Source organism: Callorhinus ursinus, unplaced genomic scaffold (assembly GCF_003265705.2).
Source record: "Callorhinus ursinus isolate GAN/ISIS: 27379988/994484 unplaced genomic scaffold, GSC_fseal_2.0 scaffold23, whole genome shotgun sequence".
NCBI lineage: Eukaryota > Metazoa > Chordata > Mammalia > Carnivora > Otariidae > Callorhinus > Callorhinus ursinus.
In genome coordinates, this window is record NW_027397085.1 from 3,430,828 (window position 1) to 3,447,017 (window position 16,190).

Below are 16,190 nucleotides of genomic sequence, written 5' to 3' on the forward strand. Positions count from 1 at the left end.
GAGCAGAGAACCCAGCTGGGGCTCGATCCCAGACCCCAGGATCAGGACCTACACCGCAAGCAGATGCTTAATGGACTGAGCCACCCAGGCGTCCCAACATGCTCAGTATTTAAAAAAAAAAAAAAAAAAGAATCTCAGAAGTTTAATTTTACCAGCCCCCCAAAGAAAAATCACTGAACTTTTTTTCTAGCTTTAAGTAAAATATATATATATTTCACAACAAATGAAATTGTACTGTTTTAAGTAACTGTCTTCTCTCTTGTATTGCAAATTCTTCCCCCTGCCCCCTTAAATGTTTTTGAAAACATTATTTTTAGTGGCTATGTAACGCACATGTTAAACTAATTCTGTTTTTCTGTTTATTGCTTTTGTGTTTGGGTTGTTTCTCACTTTTTCACTATTATAAAGCTTCAACTGTACTATTCTTATCATCAAACTAAAAATGCTACTATCAGTAATAAGACCATATACTTAATAATCATCAGCTTAATTTCCAATAAGTAATCAATATTTGGTATTTGAAAAGGTAAGTTGAAAAATTAGCTCTGATTCACAATGCTATCAATTGGGAATAGTTTTAAAAAATCTTAAACATTCATAAGGACCTGAAAATTTGCCATGATTTCATTTTCCACATGAATAACAAGCTACATGTTACGTCTACTATTCAGTGTTTTGCAACTAGCCTTTATTTTAAGAGGCAAGGCATTTCCTGTTTACAACTTTATGGAGTAGGGTAAAACAGCAGTTGAAGGCTATAAAAGGCATTTTCTGAAGGACCTTCTGGAATATATTATATTTTACAAATTCTCATGTTTGTCAAATAATACACATTTTTTTAAAAAGGAGAAAAGTACTATTTTTCCTGATAAAATAATAAAAACAGACTTAATACAGAACATTTAAATTGTACTTAATTGTTAGAAAAGACCATCATTTCCTCTTTTATAAACTGCTCTATTTTCCTTATTTTCTGTGCACTATTTCACTATTTCTCTCTGAGGGCCAGGGACAAGAGTGGAGCTTTCACAGCCACTTCTCTGCTGGCCTCCTGAGCCGCGCATTTCCCAGTTTTCCAGAACCACAGACTCAAGTCTGTGGCAGACGGCACTCTATGTTTGACCCATGGTAGCTTTCTTGGAGTTTCCAGGTTAGCTTCCCATGCCCCTGCCAACCTATCCGTTTTCTGAAAACTGATGTGGCACTGGAACAGGGACATGGAGAGACCTCTTACACCACCAATCTCCTTTCTTGGGTAAAAATGAAACTTTTCACATGGTTTGAGAGAGCTCTGAAATGAGCAGTTTTCACACAGATACAAAACTATAGCATTAGTTACTTAGAGGCTGTTTTGGGGGCAGTCCACTCTGTAGGGGCCATTTTGGAAACGTGTAAAGGTGTTTGTTTTTTTAAAGATTGAATTTTTTTATTTAAGGAGAGAGAGAGTGTGTGTATGTGTGAGTGGGGGGAGGGGCAGAGGGAGGGAGAGAGAGAATCTCAAGCAGACCCTGCATTGAGCGCCGAGCCTGATGAAGGGCTTGATCTCACGACCCTGAGATCATGACCTGAGCTGAAATCAAGAGTTGGACCTCCAACTGACTGAGCCACCAGGCACGCCGTAAAGGTGTTTTTTTGTTTTGTTTTGTTTTGAACATCCTAACAACTGGAAGCTACTACTGGTTTCTAGTGGGTAGGGGCAGGGATGCTCTGCTGTCCTGCAATTTGTAGGACAGTCCTGTATAGATTCTCCACGTTTTGCACGGCTGGATTTTTCAATGTCCTGCTGGTCATTCATGTAGGTCGAAATTCTGTAATTATCTGAGCCTAAAAACTAATTGCTTTTATCAGATAGAAGCAAGATACATTTCTCCCCAATTCTAACATACCCGGACTTTCCTAGGACTGCAATTCTGTGGGGGCGGGGGGGGGCGGAGAGCGACGGGCTTATTCTTAACTTTACAAAGAGTTGTTTTCCACTCTGAAAATGAAATCGCTGACAGTTTCCCCCACTCGCAAGCATCAGTCTCATCTGCAGCTATTAGTACTTTGTTCAGTGTGGGTACTCTGGGAAGAGGCTCAAGCCTCAGGAAACTTGATCACATCTTCCAAGGGCACTGCGCCCACATACTTTCATTTTGAAAACCATGCTTTTATTATCAGTGACTTTTTTATATTCACGGAAAGGCCTTAGCCTCATTGTGAAGGTACATATGCAAGTAGGCTTTGTTTCATATACTATTCATTTCAGAAGGGTAAAGAAGTCTTACGAAATACGTTTTAAGGGGCGGGGGCCTAAAATTTTGCAGGTCTGGGAACCATGAGAAAGATGGTCGGTGAATTTGGACAACAATATCCTGGATTCCTGATGAGTTTAGCTGGACAAGGGTGTTGCGGGCAAATACAAGGGCCCCTTCTCTCTTCTGGGAGCCAGAGGCCCCACAGACATCACTGACCTCCAGTGTGATCCTGTTCTTCACCAGGAGCCCGATCTTGATGTCCATCAAGTTCAGGTCTTTCTCGAGCTGCTGGTTGCCTCTGATCTTGGTCACCACTTCTTCTCTTAACCGAGCTACCTCCAGCTCTTCCTGGAAATCCAAGTTACTTTGGTCCAGTAGGTGTACAAATTTTCGGATCACCGTTAACGGTGGGTTTTCCGAGCCAACTGCAGGGAAAGGAAGAGGCATGCTTTAATTAGGCATGTTTGGAACTATCATCAATAGGAGAGGAATCAGGTATTTCACTAAAGCATTACTATAAAAATATAGCAACGGAAGTACTTGGTCACAGGAGTGACTCATTCTGCCCACATCAAATCCGGACAGGGAACCTGATCATGTAAATAACCGCACATCACCGATGCCATCTGGTCTGTTTTCTCGTTATCTAATTCTCATTTATCAGTCTTCTCCCACACTGCTTCTAGGACGCTGCCACGGAGAAGATAGTTCTACCTATCTGTGCCTTATTGATGGGGTACTTGGGAATGCGCGTTGACGGAGTTATCTCTGAGACCTTGTGGCTGAGCCAGAGAAGCGGTTTCTGTTCTTGCTGGAGGAAACGGAAAGTGGCTTCTCTCAGCCCAAAAGACCATGGGGGGGAGAGAGCAGGAATTAGGTGAAAGGTGAATTAGAAAAAGTCAATGAGGGGAGACCTGTAAGACCAGACAGGAGCCAATGGAATGACAAATGGAATGCGCATTCTGTGTGGCACAAATAAAAGGATTCTAGAAATTGAAATTTGCCTTGTCCTTTCAGCACAGACCACGTGAGGGCCCTCAGAGCCTGGGAGGCCAGCCTCAGCTGTTGAGAGGGGTTTCTAAATTCTACAAGAGTTTCCCCTCCGTGCTTTGAACATTAATTATGCTTTAATTCCCTGGCACTCTGACTTCACAAAAAATACATCTGTTAAAGTGTTTTAGTGAACACTGGGTCAGTGTAAGAATAAATGATCTGGACCTTCAGGGATGAATGATTACAGTCAACAACACGAAGATGACTTGAAAAAGCTCAGCCCCATTGTGGTGACTTCCATCACCATCCTCTCCTTTACACTGAGTCCCTAATCCATCTTTTTTTTACTTCCAGCTTGGTTCTGGGGTGTTTTGACATTCAAGAAATAAAAAGAGTTAAACCAACAGCACAAAGAACTAACAGCATGAACCCCACATGAACAACCAAATCTAGAGGCATCTATATTAGTATTTTGCCACTTCTGACGGGTTTTATTGGAGAAATTACTTTGGCTCTTGGAACCCTTCTTTTCCTGATCACTGAAGCACATGTGAATTTATTTTCTACCGTTTCTAACAAGGATATTGCTAATGACATGGCCATTTCAGAAAAAGCCTGAGTGATGCTCCAGAGCTCATGTGTATATAGCTAAGTTGGGAGAACACGAGCCAGCTCATTTGGTCTCAAATTCTCTCTCTCTGCTCCTAAGGATTGCTCATTTCTGTATGTGCCAATAAACATGTTAGAAACCAATTAGTATTTTAGCTTTGCTAATTATTATGACCCAAATTTAATATTTCCTCTGTCAACAGTAGGCTTGTGACAGGCTGAGAATCACTTTGGGGTATTTTAATTTCAGAGAATCACCTAATGTGATAGTCAGCACTGACAAGTGGCCATATCACAGTTGCAGCAACTTCCAAGTCTGAAGGTACTCAAAGCCCTTCCAGAAGGAATGGGTGAAAATGGAGATGACAGGCTAATAAAAGTGACTTTTTTTTCCCAGATTGCCTTAGTCTTGGGGTGCCTGGGTGGCTCCATCAGTTAAGCGTCTGCCTTCTGCTCAGGTCATGATCTCAGGGTCCTGGGATCAAGCCCCATGTCGGGCTCCCTGATCAGTGGGGAGTCTGCTTCTCCCTCTCCCCCCTGCTCATGCTCTCTCTCTTTCTCCCTCTCAAATAAATAAAATCTTAAAAAAAAATGCCTTAGTCTTACGAAGATGGTGAATTGAGAAAGAAATGAAAATTTACATTTCAGTTAGAACAAAACCACCCTATTTGCTAAAGCCCAGAGCAGCTTAGATCTAAGTTACTAACATAGTTTCTATCTACCTTCTATGCTTTAACATAAAATCACCTGGATTTTTTAATTGAAATTTCTTTTGTCTTGTAATTAAAAAAACTGTAAAGGGGCGCCTGGGTGGCTCAGGTGGTTAAGTGTCCGATTCTTGATTTTGGCTCAGGTCATGATCTCAGGCTCATGAGATCAAGCCCTGCATCAGGCTTGGTGCTCAGTGCAGAGTCTGTTTGAGATTCTCTCTCTCCCCCTCCTTCTGCCCCTTCCTGCTCTCATGCTCTTTCTCTCTCCAATAAATAACAATTTAAAAAAATGTAAGCAAGTGAAAAGCATCCCCCCAACTGACCACAAAAACATGTTACCTAGAATGAAACAAAAAGCAGCCTGTGTTCATTTGGAAAATTTATTCTTAAATTGTCTTTGGTGAGCAAAGGCAGTAGCAAACCTGTTTTAGTGTGTTAGGGCTCAGAAAACAAAATCCCTATTTAGCCTTCTTGTAAAATACTTAAAGGTATCCACCAACTGAGAGATGAATCTCATTAATTCAACAATGGAGAAGTGTGGCCCTGAAAAGACTAGCTGGCCTTTCCTTACTTAGCTTGCACGGGGAATTCTGGAATCCAGCAGAATGATGTGTAATCCAATACATTCTGCAGGCTGGAGGCAGAACCTGGCCTCTAAATCTTCCTGAGGTTTTTCCTTAACAAGTACCAGGGAAGACCTTTCTTGAGCCATATATTTCATCTCAAAACTCAGATGGACTTTAGGCAATAAACGGCACTAGCTAAACTACTTCCTAGGCACTGTGCTGGTTACATTACTCAACTTTGACTTCCTCCAAAAAATGAGAAGAAGCAAGACAGAGGTAGACACAGTATAATGGCCATTTTCATGACTAAGATGCACAAGTCATGATTTTTCTTTACCCTCTCAAAACTAATTTGGAATGACCTAAGCAAAATATTTAAAAAGTTTGTGCAATACTAGTAAGTTTATCAGCAAGTTCTTAATTTATCACATGTTCTTGTAATAGTAGTAAGAATGTTAAAAATTCAGCATATAAAAAAAAGGATGTTCACTTTGTAAAGAACAGAAGAACCTATGCAAAGTGGGGATTGTAAATAGTGCAAAATGTCAATGTTATTTCTGGGTGATTTTTATTTTATTTTGCTGTTTTAAAACTTTCTAAAAATGGCATATATTAGCATTATAATAAAAAATATTTTAAAAACTATAGGGACCATGGAAAGTCTAGAATTAAATTATAGGAAGATGTTCATAGTCATCTTTGGGAGATGAGCTTTTTCCCTTCTTATTCATATTTTTTCCTTCTTATTCACGTTTCCAAAATTTCTTATACAAACATGTTTTATTCCTAAAATGAGGGGAAAAATTGTAGGCCAACAAAACAGATTAAACAGTTCAAATATAAGCTTATCTTCTGGCTCTTCTGCATTAGATTTCTGACTCTAGCTCAAATTTAATATAAAAACATCAGCATTTATACCAACTCCATTCTTTCTGAAGAAATCATATCCCCTCTACCTACCCCTTTCACTTATATAACAGGAAGGCCCATTTCCTGCCATCAATGTTCCTTTGTGCACCAGTTCAGAACCTGGGGTCTGAGATGGTCAAAACTTACTGGAAACAATGGACAACTTCTGTTCCTGGAGCGGCCTCTAAAGTGACTAAGATGTTTTTGTTTTTGCCTTGTTTATAAGGAACCCATACTTTGTTTCAGAATATAGATGATCCCCAGCAAGCAAAACCTCGACTTACGATGTTCTGACTTCATGATGGTGCAAATGCCATACACGTTCAATTAGAAAAGTACTTTGAATTTTGAATTTGCATCTTTTCCCAGGCTAGCATCATGCCATAGGAATCTCTCTTCTGATGCTGGGTAGCAGCAGTGAGCCAGAGCCCCTGACAGCCATGTGATCACCAGGGTAAACAACCCATATGCTTACGACCATTCTGTTTTTCACTTGCAGTGTGGTATTCAATAAGTAACATGAGATATTCAACTCTTCACTATAAAATAGGCTTTGTGTGTTAGGTGATTTGCCTAACTGTAAGCTAATATAAGTGCTCTGAGCACACTTAAGGCAGGCCAGGCTAAGCTATGATGTTCCATCTATTAGGTGTGTTAAATGCATTTTCGACTTAGGATATTGTCAACTTATGATGGGTTTATTAGGACGTAACCCCATTGTTAGTGGAGGAAGATCTGTTCTCCTACTTACCCAATGTTTTGTAGTCATCTCTAGCTTTGTTTGCTCTCAGTAGTGACTGAATTTTCACAATTTCATTTTTCTGCAAAAGAATGAGACCAGTCATGATCTTCCCAAGGCCCATCTATTCCACAACTGTAGAATTCAGAACTACTTAAGAACTATCAGTATTTAAGAATGGACATTATTTAGGGCGCCTGGGTGGCTCAGCTGGTTAAGCGACTGCCTTCGGCTCAGGTCATGATCCTGGAGTCCCGGGATCGAGTCCCACATCAGGCTCCCTGCTCAGCAGGGAGTCTGCTTCTCCCTCTGACCCTCTTCCCTCTCGTGCTCTCTATCTCTCATTCTCTCTCAAATAAATAAATAAAATCTTTAAAAAAAAAAAGAATGGACATTATTTAGGAGCACTTGGCTGGCTCAGGTGGTGGAGCATATGACTCTTGATCTCAGGGTTTTAAGTTTGAGCCCCGTTTGGGTGTAGAGATTACTTAAAATGTTTTTTTTTCATTTTATATAAAAGAATATTTTAATTCTTGTCCTCAGGAACTATAAAGACTACACATGATTTGGAAATGAGACTGTACGAAACAATGGCCAAGGAAGAACCATCCGCTCTATGCCTTGTCTTTGGTCTGGTCACTCAGAATTTTAATTAATTAATTTATTCATGTTAGAGAGAGAGAAAATCGCAAGCAGACTCCCTGCTGAGCATGGAGCCTGATGCGTGGCTCAATCCCACCACACTGAGAACATGACCTGACCTGAGCTGAAATCAAGAGTCAGACGCTCAGTTAGCTGAGCCGCCCAGGTGCCCCTGGTCACTCAGAATATGTTATCAGCTATTGACTGTTGTTGCTTGTCACCTCATGTTATTTTCATCTGTGTATTCACCAGAGTCTCCTTTCCTTTCCCCATAAATTTGGGACCCCATTCCACATACCGATACACCACATGGTGATACACCATGCCTGGTTGGAATACTGATATTCTGTGCCATGTTGTCTTCTGCCTGACATCACCCATTTGGTGTGCTTCACTCTCCCCTGACCGCCACATCTCATTCGCTGCTAGAGAAGATACTGTGACTGGTTTTTCCCCTCCCACCTGTTTCATGACGGGGTCCCGACCCACTTGCTCAAGTAGCTGCACATGGCTCAGAGATCTTTCAAGAACCAAGCTGCTGGCTATTTCAGACTCACGTCTTACAAACTCATGCAATGCCTCTAATACAGGTCTTCAAAACATGGCTTCTACTGGTTTTTCCTACAAGCCAGTCTTTGGTGTTTCCCCAGTGAAGGACTCGTGGCTCCCTCCCTCCCTCACTGGACACTCTCAAAAATAAAATCTTTTTTTTTTTTTTTTTAAGAACAAAAACTATTTAGAACTGGCAATATTTAGATGGAGTGCGCTCAATGTTTATTTTTTGCATTTTCTTTGCAGAGAAAGGGTCAGCTAGGTTAGCTAAAAGTATTGACAAGATTGTATGGGGCTGTTTATAAAGAGATCTAAAAGGGAAAAGAATTTTAGCCCCAAATTTAGATGATTCCATCTATGTTCACTTATCTATTCTTTAAAGATCCTGAAAAAAATTCTTCCTGTGGGCCTCTATTTATCAGTTAGCAGTTAGAAAAGCTTTATAAACAGTGCTGGAAAATTCTCATCTGGAATCTTTTCTCTTTGGCATTACTAGTCCACATCCGTTTCTTCTCACACATTTCCTATGCAGTCCTAAATAGTGAAGTCTCACTCTGAACATGAGTTCTGAATAAAAAAAAGTAAGCCTCCAAATATTATCACATTGAATTCTTAAGACCTGTTGTTTCCTCCTACTGTTCATTCCCACCATTTAGCTCCGGACTTTTAAAAAAAATATGTTAGGTTACTGATGTATAGACTGCAACTGTCCATCCAACTAAGTGAATTGATGTTTCCAAACTTGAGCCAAAGGCAGCTGGGGAGATATGAAAATATCACTTAACCCAACTAAAAGCTTTGGTGTGTGTCTTAGGACAAAAGGAAGCAAGTGCATGAAAAAAATTTATGAAAGAAGACATTGCATTTTCTCTTCCTGAACTGACAAAATATTCTATTTAAATCAAAGACTAGATAGGAACACCATGCAGCCAACATATACAATACACTATCAGTCTTCTACTCGGTTTTCTAAAAACATTTCCACCATTTAATAGAAATCATTCAATGTTAACATTCAACAAAGCATTCATTCCGCTCATTCTCAACCAGGGTGAAAATCCACTTGCGTGTCTCTTACATGATCTCTGAAATACTGCAGTCGTGCAAGGTATACCCTCCGTGCTACTATCATCCGGAACCAGGACTGAATCTAAAAAAAGAGTTAAATGGAGAAATCAAGGCAATTACTAAACAACCTTTAATATCTTTCCACACAGTCTTTCTAAAGATAGCATTGGTCTTTTGATAAAAAAGTAAAAGTGAGCAGCCCACCAAATAATTAACATCCTAAGCCTCACCTTCATCTCCTACTTCTTTCATTGCTTTTTTCCTAGGGGTTCAAAGCATTTTATACCTTTTGGTGGGGAAGGTAATGTAGCTTTGTACCATTTTGCTTTCATCTCAATAAATAAAAACCAAGAGGGCAAGGCATTTTGCTGACAGTTGCAATAGGTCAGGGAATCAAAAACCAAGTCCAGGGTTTCTTCCAGCATATCTTAAAGGCATCCAGGATCCTTTAGGTCTTTACAGGAAAACATGTCCAGAGTTCTCATGAGGGGCCAATTGGGACCTACAGTTTTCCGAGACAACAGGCTTGTGACCCATGGCAAACACAGCACATTACTAAGGAGCACAATGGATCTAGATGATGTTATTCAATGCCTTCACAGTTTAAAAGGTCCTTTGAATTAGTTTCATTTGATCCCAATCTCTCTCCAGCCCTGCTATTCCAACTCTAATCTGGACTTCCACATTGTCTGCAAGTTCATTTCTGGGCAGTCCTCTGGTTTTTAGCATTGGGCAGTAGGCACCCCAGGGCCTTTTCTTTTTCTAAACTCAGAGCCATCAGCCTGGATCCAGAGCTGGGTTAGACCTGCTCACCTCCCACATACAGGTCCTAATTTAGTTCTACTTCTTGTCACTGGTTTTACATTTGCCTAACAACTAAGGTTTTGTACTGTTAAGTTTTGTAAATATTATTAGCAAATGTGGTTAAGATGCATGTGAAATAACACTGTTTTCCCTCAGAGCTTAAATAATCATTTTGGATTTCCTAGAGAAAGAGCATTTACAGGTTATGAAATACTTGCACATCTGATTCTCAAAACCACGTAAAGGACCCGAGCCAGGTACGGTGTTTTAACAGACTTGAAGATGATCAGCTGAGTAATGGACGTGGGACTCAAACCTGGGACTTAATTCTGACTTCAAGACTCTTATGTATTCTTTTTATAATCTGTATTCCAGGAGCAAAACTAAAATGAAGAGAAAGGTTTAAGTCAAGCACTGGATAAGGTAGGAAGGGATGTTTACCTTCACAATGGAATCAGTATTATCAATCAACATTTGCCGCCTGCGCGAATATGCTTTCCGTTGTTTATGTCCCTTCCAAAAAGCCTGTGGGAAAGAGCAAATAACAGAATTACTTGTGTGTAACAGTTTCCCACTTAATTTTAGAAAGCACAAGAACAGAGTACATCTCAGGAGATACTGAGTTGGAACACTGCCAGGGGCCCTCCCTTCCAAATAGCATGTGGACACTCTCACTGGGAGGTGGACATTATATTGACAGCATGTATGAGCTCACAGCTTATCCCAAACTTGGGAAAGCACATTTACCACGTAGAAGCCCAGTTTCCCATTTGAAAGCTTAATTTTACCAAGGCTCTGGGTGACAAGAAGTAATAATAAAATGGAATTGCTCTGAAACATACAAAGAGGTGAACTGAGTATTGCTATCATGTGGTAACAACAGAAGATGCTTCAAAGTAATGACCAGTATCCTTACTCCAGCAAGTGACCCACCATGGATGGCCCAGACCAAGGAAGATAAATGCTTGATTAATTTGTAACTCTGGATCCCTGAAAAAAGGAGTGCTGTGATTGATCATTTATTATCTTATCTATTTCTACATGAAGTTTGGTGATGTTTCATCAACAAAGCTTTACTAGGTTATCCCCATTAAAGAGAACTTTTATAGGTGACATTTACAAAAACTAGACACAAACTGGTATCTTTAGAATGATTAAATACAAAACTAATTTAAGTTTATTCCAATTCATTTTTGAGAATCTTTTTATTGAAACTTAACTTTGTAACTCACTTCAATTCTCTGGTTTTGTTTTCATGTTAGAAATGAAATACAAGTTTCTTGTTAAAAAGGACTAATACAAAAAATCAAATTATTTTTATAAATTTCATGTCTACATATGTCAATCTACCTCATCCATTCTTTTAAAAAAAAGGCACGTGGAATTTTATTACCATTTAAAAAAATATGTCTTGTAATGATTCAAAACAAAATAGTACAGTAAAAAAATGATCAACTAAGCACTTGTTCCAGACTTCTCCTCTCAATTAAAATCCTTAGAAATAACAAAGTATTTTAAAAAATACTTTCTTCTTTTTGAAATAATTAGAAACTCACAGGAAACTCCAAAAATAATAGAGTTCCCCCTAATGGTAGCATCTCACAAAGAGGCTTTTAAAGCTACTCACTATAGTGTTAGAAAAGAAAGCCTATGGATCAACAACTCTGAGGGATCCTGGAAGACAGAAGGTAGAATTAGACTTCAAGAGGACTAGAATTGGACTTCAAGAGGAAACCACAGAACCAACATCTACAAAAATGTAAGACCATCTACAAACAATGTGGGAAGGCTATAACCTTGAGGGAGCCTTGGGCAGCACTCAAAATAACTTTGGGTAAGTTGTTACATTATCCACTTGTCAAGCAGTGAATAAAATAGCAAAGATGGGAGAGTGGGGTTCAGGCAAAGTACAAAGGAATACAGCCTTTTTGAGGGAATTTACCAATATCAGATTTAACATTATTTAGTCTTTCACCTAGTATTTTTAATTTTCTTCTATCTAGCCTAAGAAAGGCACCACGACGGAAGAAATATATGTAAGGGTTTTTGCTGCAGCACTGCTTGTAATACTAAACATGTGCATAGAGCAGAATCTTTACAAATGGGTTAACAGATCAACTGCAATTGCACTCCTAGTGAGGGATGCTACCTGGCAGTTACGAAGAATGAAATAGGGTCACATATATTGACTACAGCAATGTTCTGTGTCTTGAGGAGCAAGAGGATCTCCAAGATACAATGCAAAGAAAACAAGGAAATTGTAGTTTGCCACAAATACTATGATATGACCTGTTAAGAAAAAAAGAAAAACACAAGGAATATCTACTTCTATGCAAAGAATCTGTACTCAATGCCTAGAAGATGATGTACTAGGATATAGTAGAGAAAAGGTGTAAAGTAAAATATGCCTATGTACCTACCCCTACTTTGATTTAGCTACTCTACAAAAACACTATTAATTTTTTGCTATGTATTCTCTGAAATGGGCAAACATAGGGATATGCATATAAACTCTTATTGTAAACAACCTTATACACACATTATTATGTATTTTGTATGGATTATTCCATCAAGATAGGTTAATAGATGGGAGATTATTGGCTCAATAGTTGACATTTAAAATGGATAGCTACTGTCAAATTGACCTCCAAAGAGTGTATGATAGACATTTCTTTCCCCAAGGTTTCACTGAACTGACAAAAATTAAAAAGATTGATGCTGTCCAAATTGACTGATAAAAACTGCTCTTCATTTTTATTTATACTGTAATCTCCAGCAAACCTTACTTTCCTGCACATACCTATCCCATTTATAATACAATTGTATTTTGTCTATATACATTTTAGTACCATATAAGACAGTGTTAAAATTTTTACTTCAACTGTCAAACATAATTAAAGAAATTCAAGAGTAGAAGGAAAATATGTTTACTCACAATTTTACTTTGTTTTTTCTTTTCTTCCCGGTTTTCCAAAATTCTTTTATCATTTTCTTTTTTGTTTAGAGAACTTTCTTTGCTATTCTTTTAGGGCAGGTATGCTAGTTCTTTACAATAGAACTTTACAAGTTCTATTAATTTTCCTCTTCATCTGAGAATGCCTTGATTTCCTCTTCATTCCTGAAGAATATTTTCAGTGGATAACAAATACTTTGTTGGGAGAGTTCTTTACTTTCCATGTTGTGCCATTCCTCCTCATCTGCACAGGTCCTTATGAAAAACCTTCTGTCATGAGAACTGTTTTCCCCCCATAGCTAAGCTGTCATCTCTATTTCATTGTTTTAAAGATTAAAAAATTTTTTTTTTGTTTTCAGAAGTTTGTGATGCATCTTTGGGTACATTTCTTTGAATTTATCCTCCTTGGGGTTTACTCAGCTTCTTGAATCTGTGGTTCTGTGTCTCTGACCACACACAGAAACTTCTCAGACATTATTTATTTCAGGCTTTTTCAGTACTTCCCCCTTTCTCTTCTCCTCTGAAACTCTGATGACACAAACATTCAATCTTTTTTTTATGGTCCACAGATGCCCTGAGGCTCTGTTCATTGTTTTTTCAATCGTTTCTCTCGGTTGTTCAGATCTAGTAATTTCTATCATTCTATTCTCTAGTTCACTAATTTGGTCCTGTGTTCCTTTCATTTTGCTGTTGAGTCCATCCATTCAGTTTTTTTATATGTTGTTCTATGACTGAGTTCTAAAATTTTTTTTTCTATCTTCTATTTCTTTGTTGAGACTTTATATTTTTTCCTTTATTTCAAGTGTGTTCATAATCGCTTACTATAACATGGCAGCTTTAAAATCTTTGTCAGCTAAATTATAACATCTCTGTCATCTGAATTGGCATATTTATTTTTTAAGATTTTATTTATTTATTTGTGTGTGTGGGGGAGAACATAGAGGGAGAGTGAGGGAAGGAAAAGCAGACTCCCTGCTGAGCAGAGAGCTCAACATGGGGCTTGATCCCAGGACCCTAAGATCATGACCCCAGCCGAAGGTAGACACTTAACTGACTGAGCCACCCAGGCGCCCCCATATTGGCATCTATTAATTGTCTTGGTTCTTGAAATGTTTATTATTGATTGAAATGTGGACAAATTGGATTATTATGTGATGACTAATAAGACTCTGGATCTTATTTAACCTGTTCTAGGCGGTTTTCTCTGACATTGTTCTGGCAAGGGAACAGGGTGGTGGTGCTGCCTCACTACTGGCAAGGAGGGGTGTAAGTTCAGGTTTTCTACCTAGCCTCTATTGATATCTGAGGTGGGGGCTGCTTATTACTGCTGCATGGGAGCTGGGAGCTCTAACTATCCCCCAAGGCTGTGCCAATTCCACTCTGCCCAGGAGGGCTGTGTTACTACTCCTCATGTGCCTTCCACTGATAGCAGAAGGCTTTGCCAGCAGGTGGCCTCATTACTACTGGGTTGTCATCAAAGTCCTGACTTTCCACCATGCCTTCTTTGACACCACCTAGCAAGGAAAGGGAGGGATGCCACATTACGTTTGTCAGCATGGAAGTTCAGGCTCTGTGGGTATCTGGCTATGTTGTTAGAGTCTATGAGGGTGGAAGGCCAAGCTCTCGACTTTGTGGCATGAGTGGTATGGGGGTCACAGTTTTTTTTTTTTTTTTCCTGTGCTGTTTGGCTAGAGTAGAGTGGTTATTGTCTAAAAGTTTTGTCTTTCTGGGCTGCACCTTTCCTCGTCCTTTGGCTACAGATAGCAGGCTTTTGTTGGAGTTTCTGCCTGCACCCACTGGCATTTCCATTTTGCCAGCCTCTGCAGCAACAAGTCTGAGATATATGAAGCTAAAAGAAAACCACAGAACTCACCTCCTTGTCCTTCCTTGGGTCTCAAGATTCCCAAGCCTGTCTGCCTTTCCTCTCTCCATTTTCACAGTGTTATGTTTGTTTACAAATAATGTCTGGGGCTTTTAGCTGTACTTAGAGGAAAGAATAGGGAAAAGTAGCTGTATTCTGTTTTCCCAGAAGTGGAAGTCAAGCCCAAATAGTTTTTAAGTATCCAATGTTTTAGAGTTTCCTAAACTATTAAGGCCATATGAATTTATTCCTTGACAGATTACAAGATTAAAAAACTCAGAAATGTAAAAAGTAGTTATGATTCAAGAGGGCCACCTGAAAAATTATTAAAACTGAGTTCTTCCAGGTGATTAGTTATAAAATGCATATATATACTTGATTAATTTTCTGCATGTGAAAAAGAAACAATACAACAGAAAAAAGATGACATTCATGATAGCAAAAAATAACTAATGGAGTAAACCTAAGAAACAGGAATAAATTTAATGCTATATGGTGGGAAAGATTAATAAATGGAGAGATATACTGATTATGGAACTGGAAACTTCATTATTGTAAAGATGCCAATCTCCTCGAATGAACTAAAACCTCAGTGTAATGATTACAGAAAATTCAGAAATGGGTCTGGAACTTTATCAGCTGCCTTTGCACTAACTATTGAAATGAGCACGTGTTTTTCTCTTTTAAGCTATGATGATAAAGAATTATACAGGAAGGTAAATTATTGAGGATTTAAAACTGGAGTGAGCTTTACAGTGCTTCTCAAGCTGTAATATGTATACAAAATCATCAGAGGGTCTTTTAAAATGCAGATTTGAATTTAGTGGGTGTGGGTGGGGGTTCCAGGTAATGACAGTGTTAGTATATGCTCTACATTTCAAGTAATAAAGATCTAAGTGAAGATACAGGATTTTTAGTTGATGGCCCATTTAGAAAATGCCACCATGGGATCTCTCGGTGTGGCATTTCTGAGATCATGGAAAAAACTGATCTCTGATGTCATCAACAACTGCTTGCAAAAGTGTCCTGATGGCTACAGAGACTAGGGGAAGGGGACCCTAACGGTGGGTTACTGGATTCCATGGCAAGTTTACTAGTAACACATTCATTGTGATGGGTCTCATTGGTGCTTCCTATGTTTTTGTGGGTCACACTTTAAAGCACGGACACTTGAAAAATATATGTATATATACACACCCCATTTTTAAATCCAAACTGAAAAGCAAATAAGGTATTAGTATTAGCTCAAGTTCTTTCTTCTGCTTTTCTGGAATTATCTAAACTCCAGAAACACTATTAATCTTATTAGCTCAGATTCACAAACCTTCTGAATAATCTGTCATAGTAAAGGCTGATGGGAATATTGATGCATTCTTATACTGGTAGAATGAACCCATTTGTCCATTCTGTACTATTTTTTTATGTACTAAGGATTCAATGCTCAACAACAGGATTTTCCTGCAGATTTCACTTTATATTTCATCTCTTTATTGATCATGTAGATTTCTCTGGAATCATTCTACACTTATATATTTTTTTGTTACCCT

General features: G+C 38.8%; 1 protein-coding gene and 1 pseudogene across 6 annotated transcripts in view; both read right to left on the bottom strand.

Annotated features, from left to right (window-relative positions):
* IQGAP2 (IQ motif containing GTPase activating protein 2) overlaps positions 1-16,190 on the bottom strand; it is a 286,558-nt gene that overhangs the window by 42,218 nt on the left and 228,150 nt on the right. For all 6 annotated transcript variants that reach the window (XM_025892589.2, XM_073905308.1, XM_025892591.2 and 3 more), the window contains 4 exons: positions 10,271-10,354; positions 9,036-9,107; positions 6,776-6,845; positions 2,454-2,662 (listed from right to left, as the gene is read on the bottom strand). In XM_025892589.2, coding sequence (XP_025748374.2) covers positions 2,454-2,662; positions 6,776-6,845; positions 9,036-9,107; positions 10,271-10,354 — 435 coding nt within the window. The remainder of the gene's footprint in view (positions 1-2,453; positions 2,663-6,775; positions 6,846-9,035; positions 9,108-10,270; positions 10,355-16,190) is intronic.
* LOC112839606 (single-stranded DNA-binding protein, mitochondrial-like) lies at positions 7,378-8,008 on the bottom strand (annotated as a pseudogene).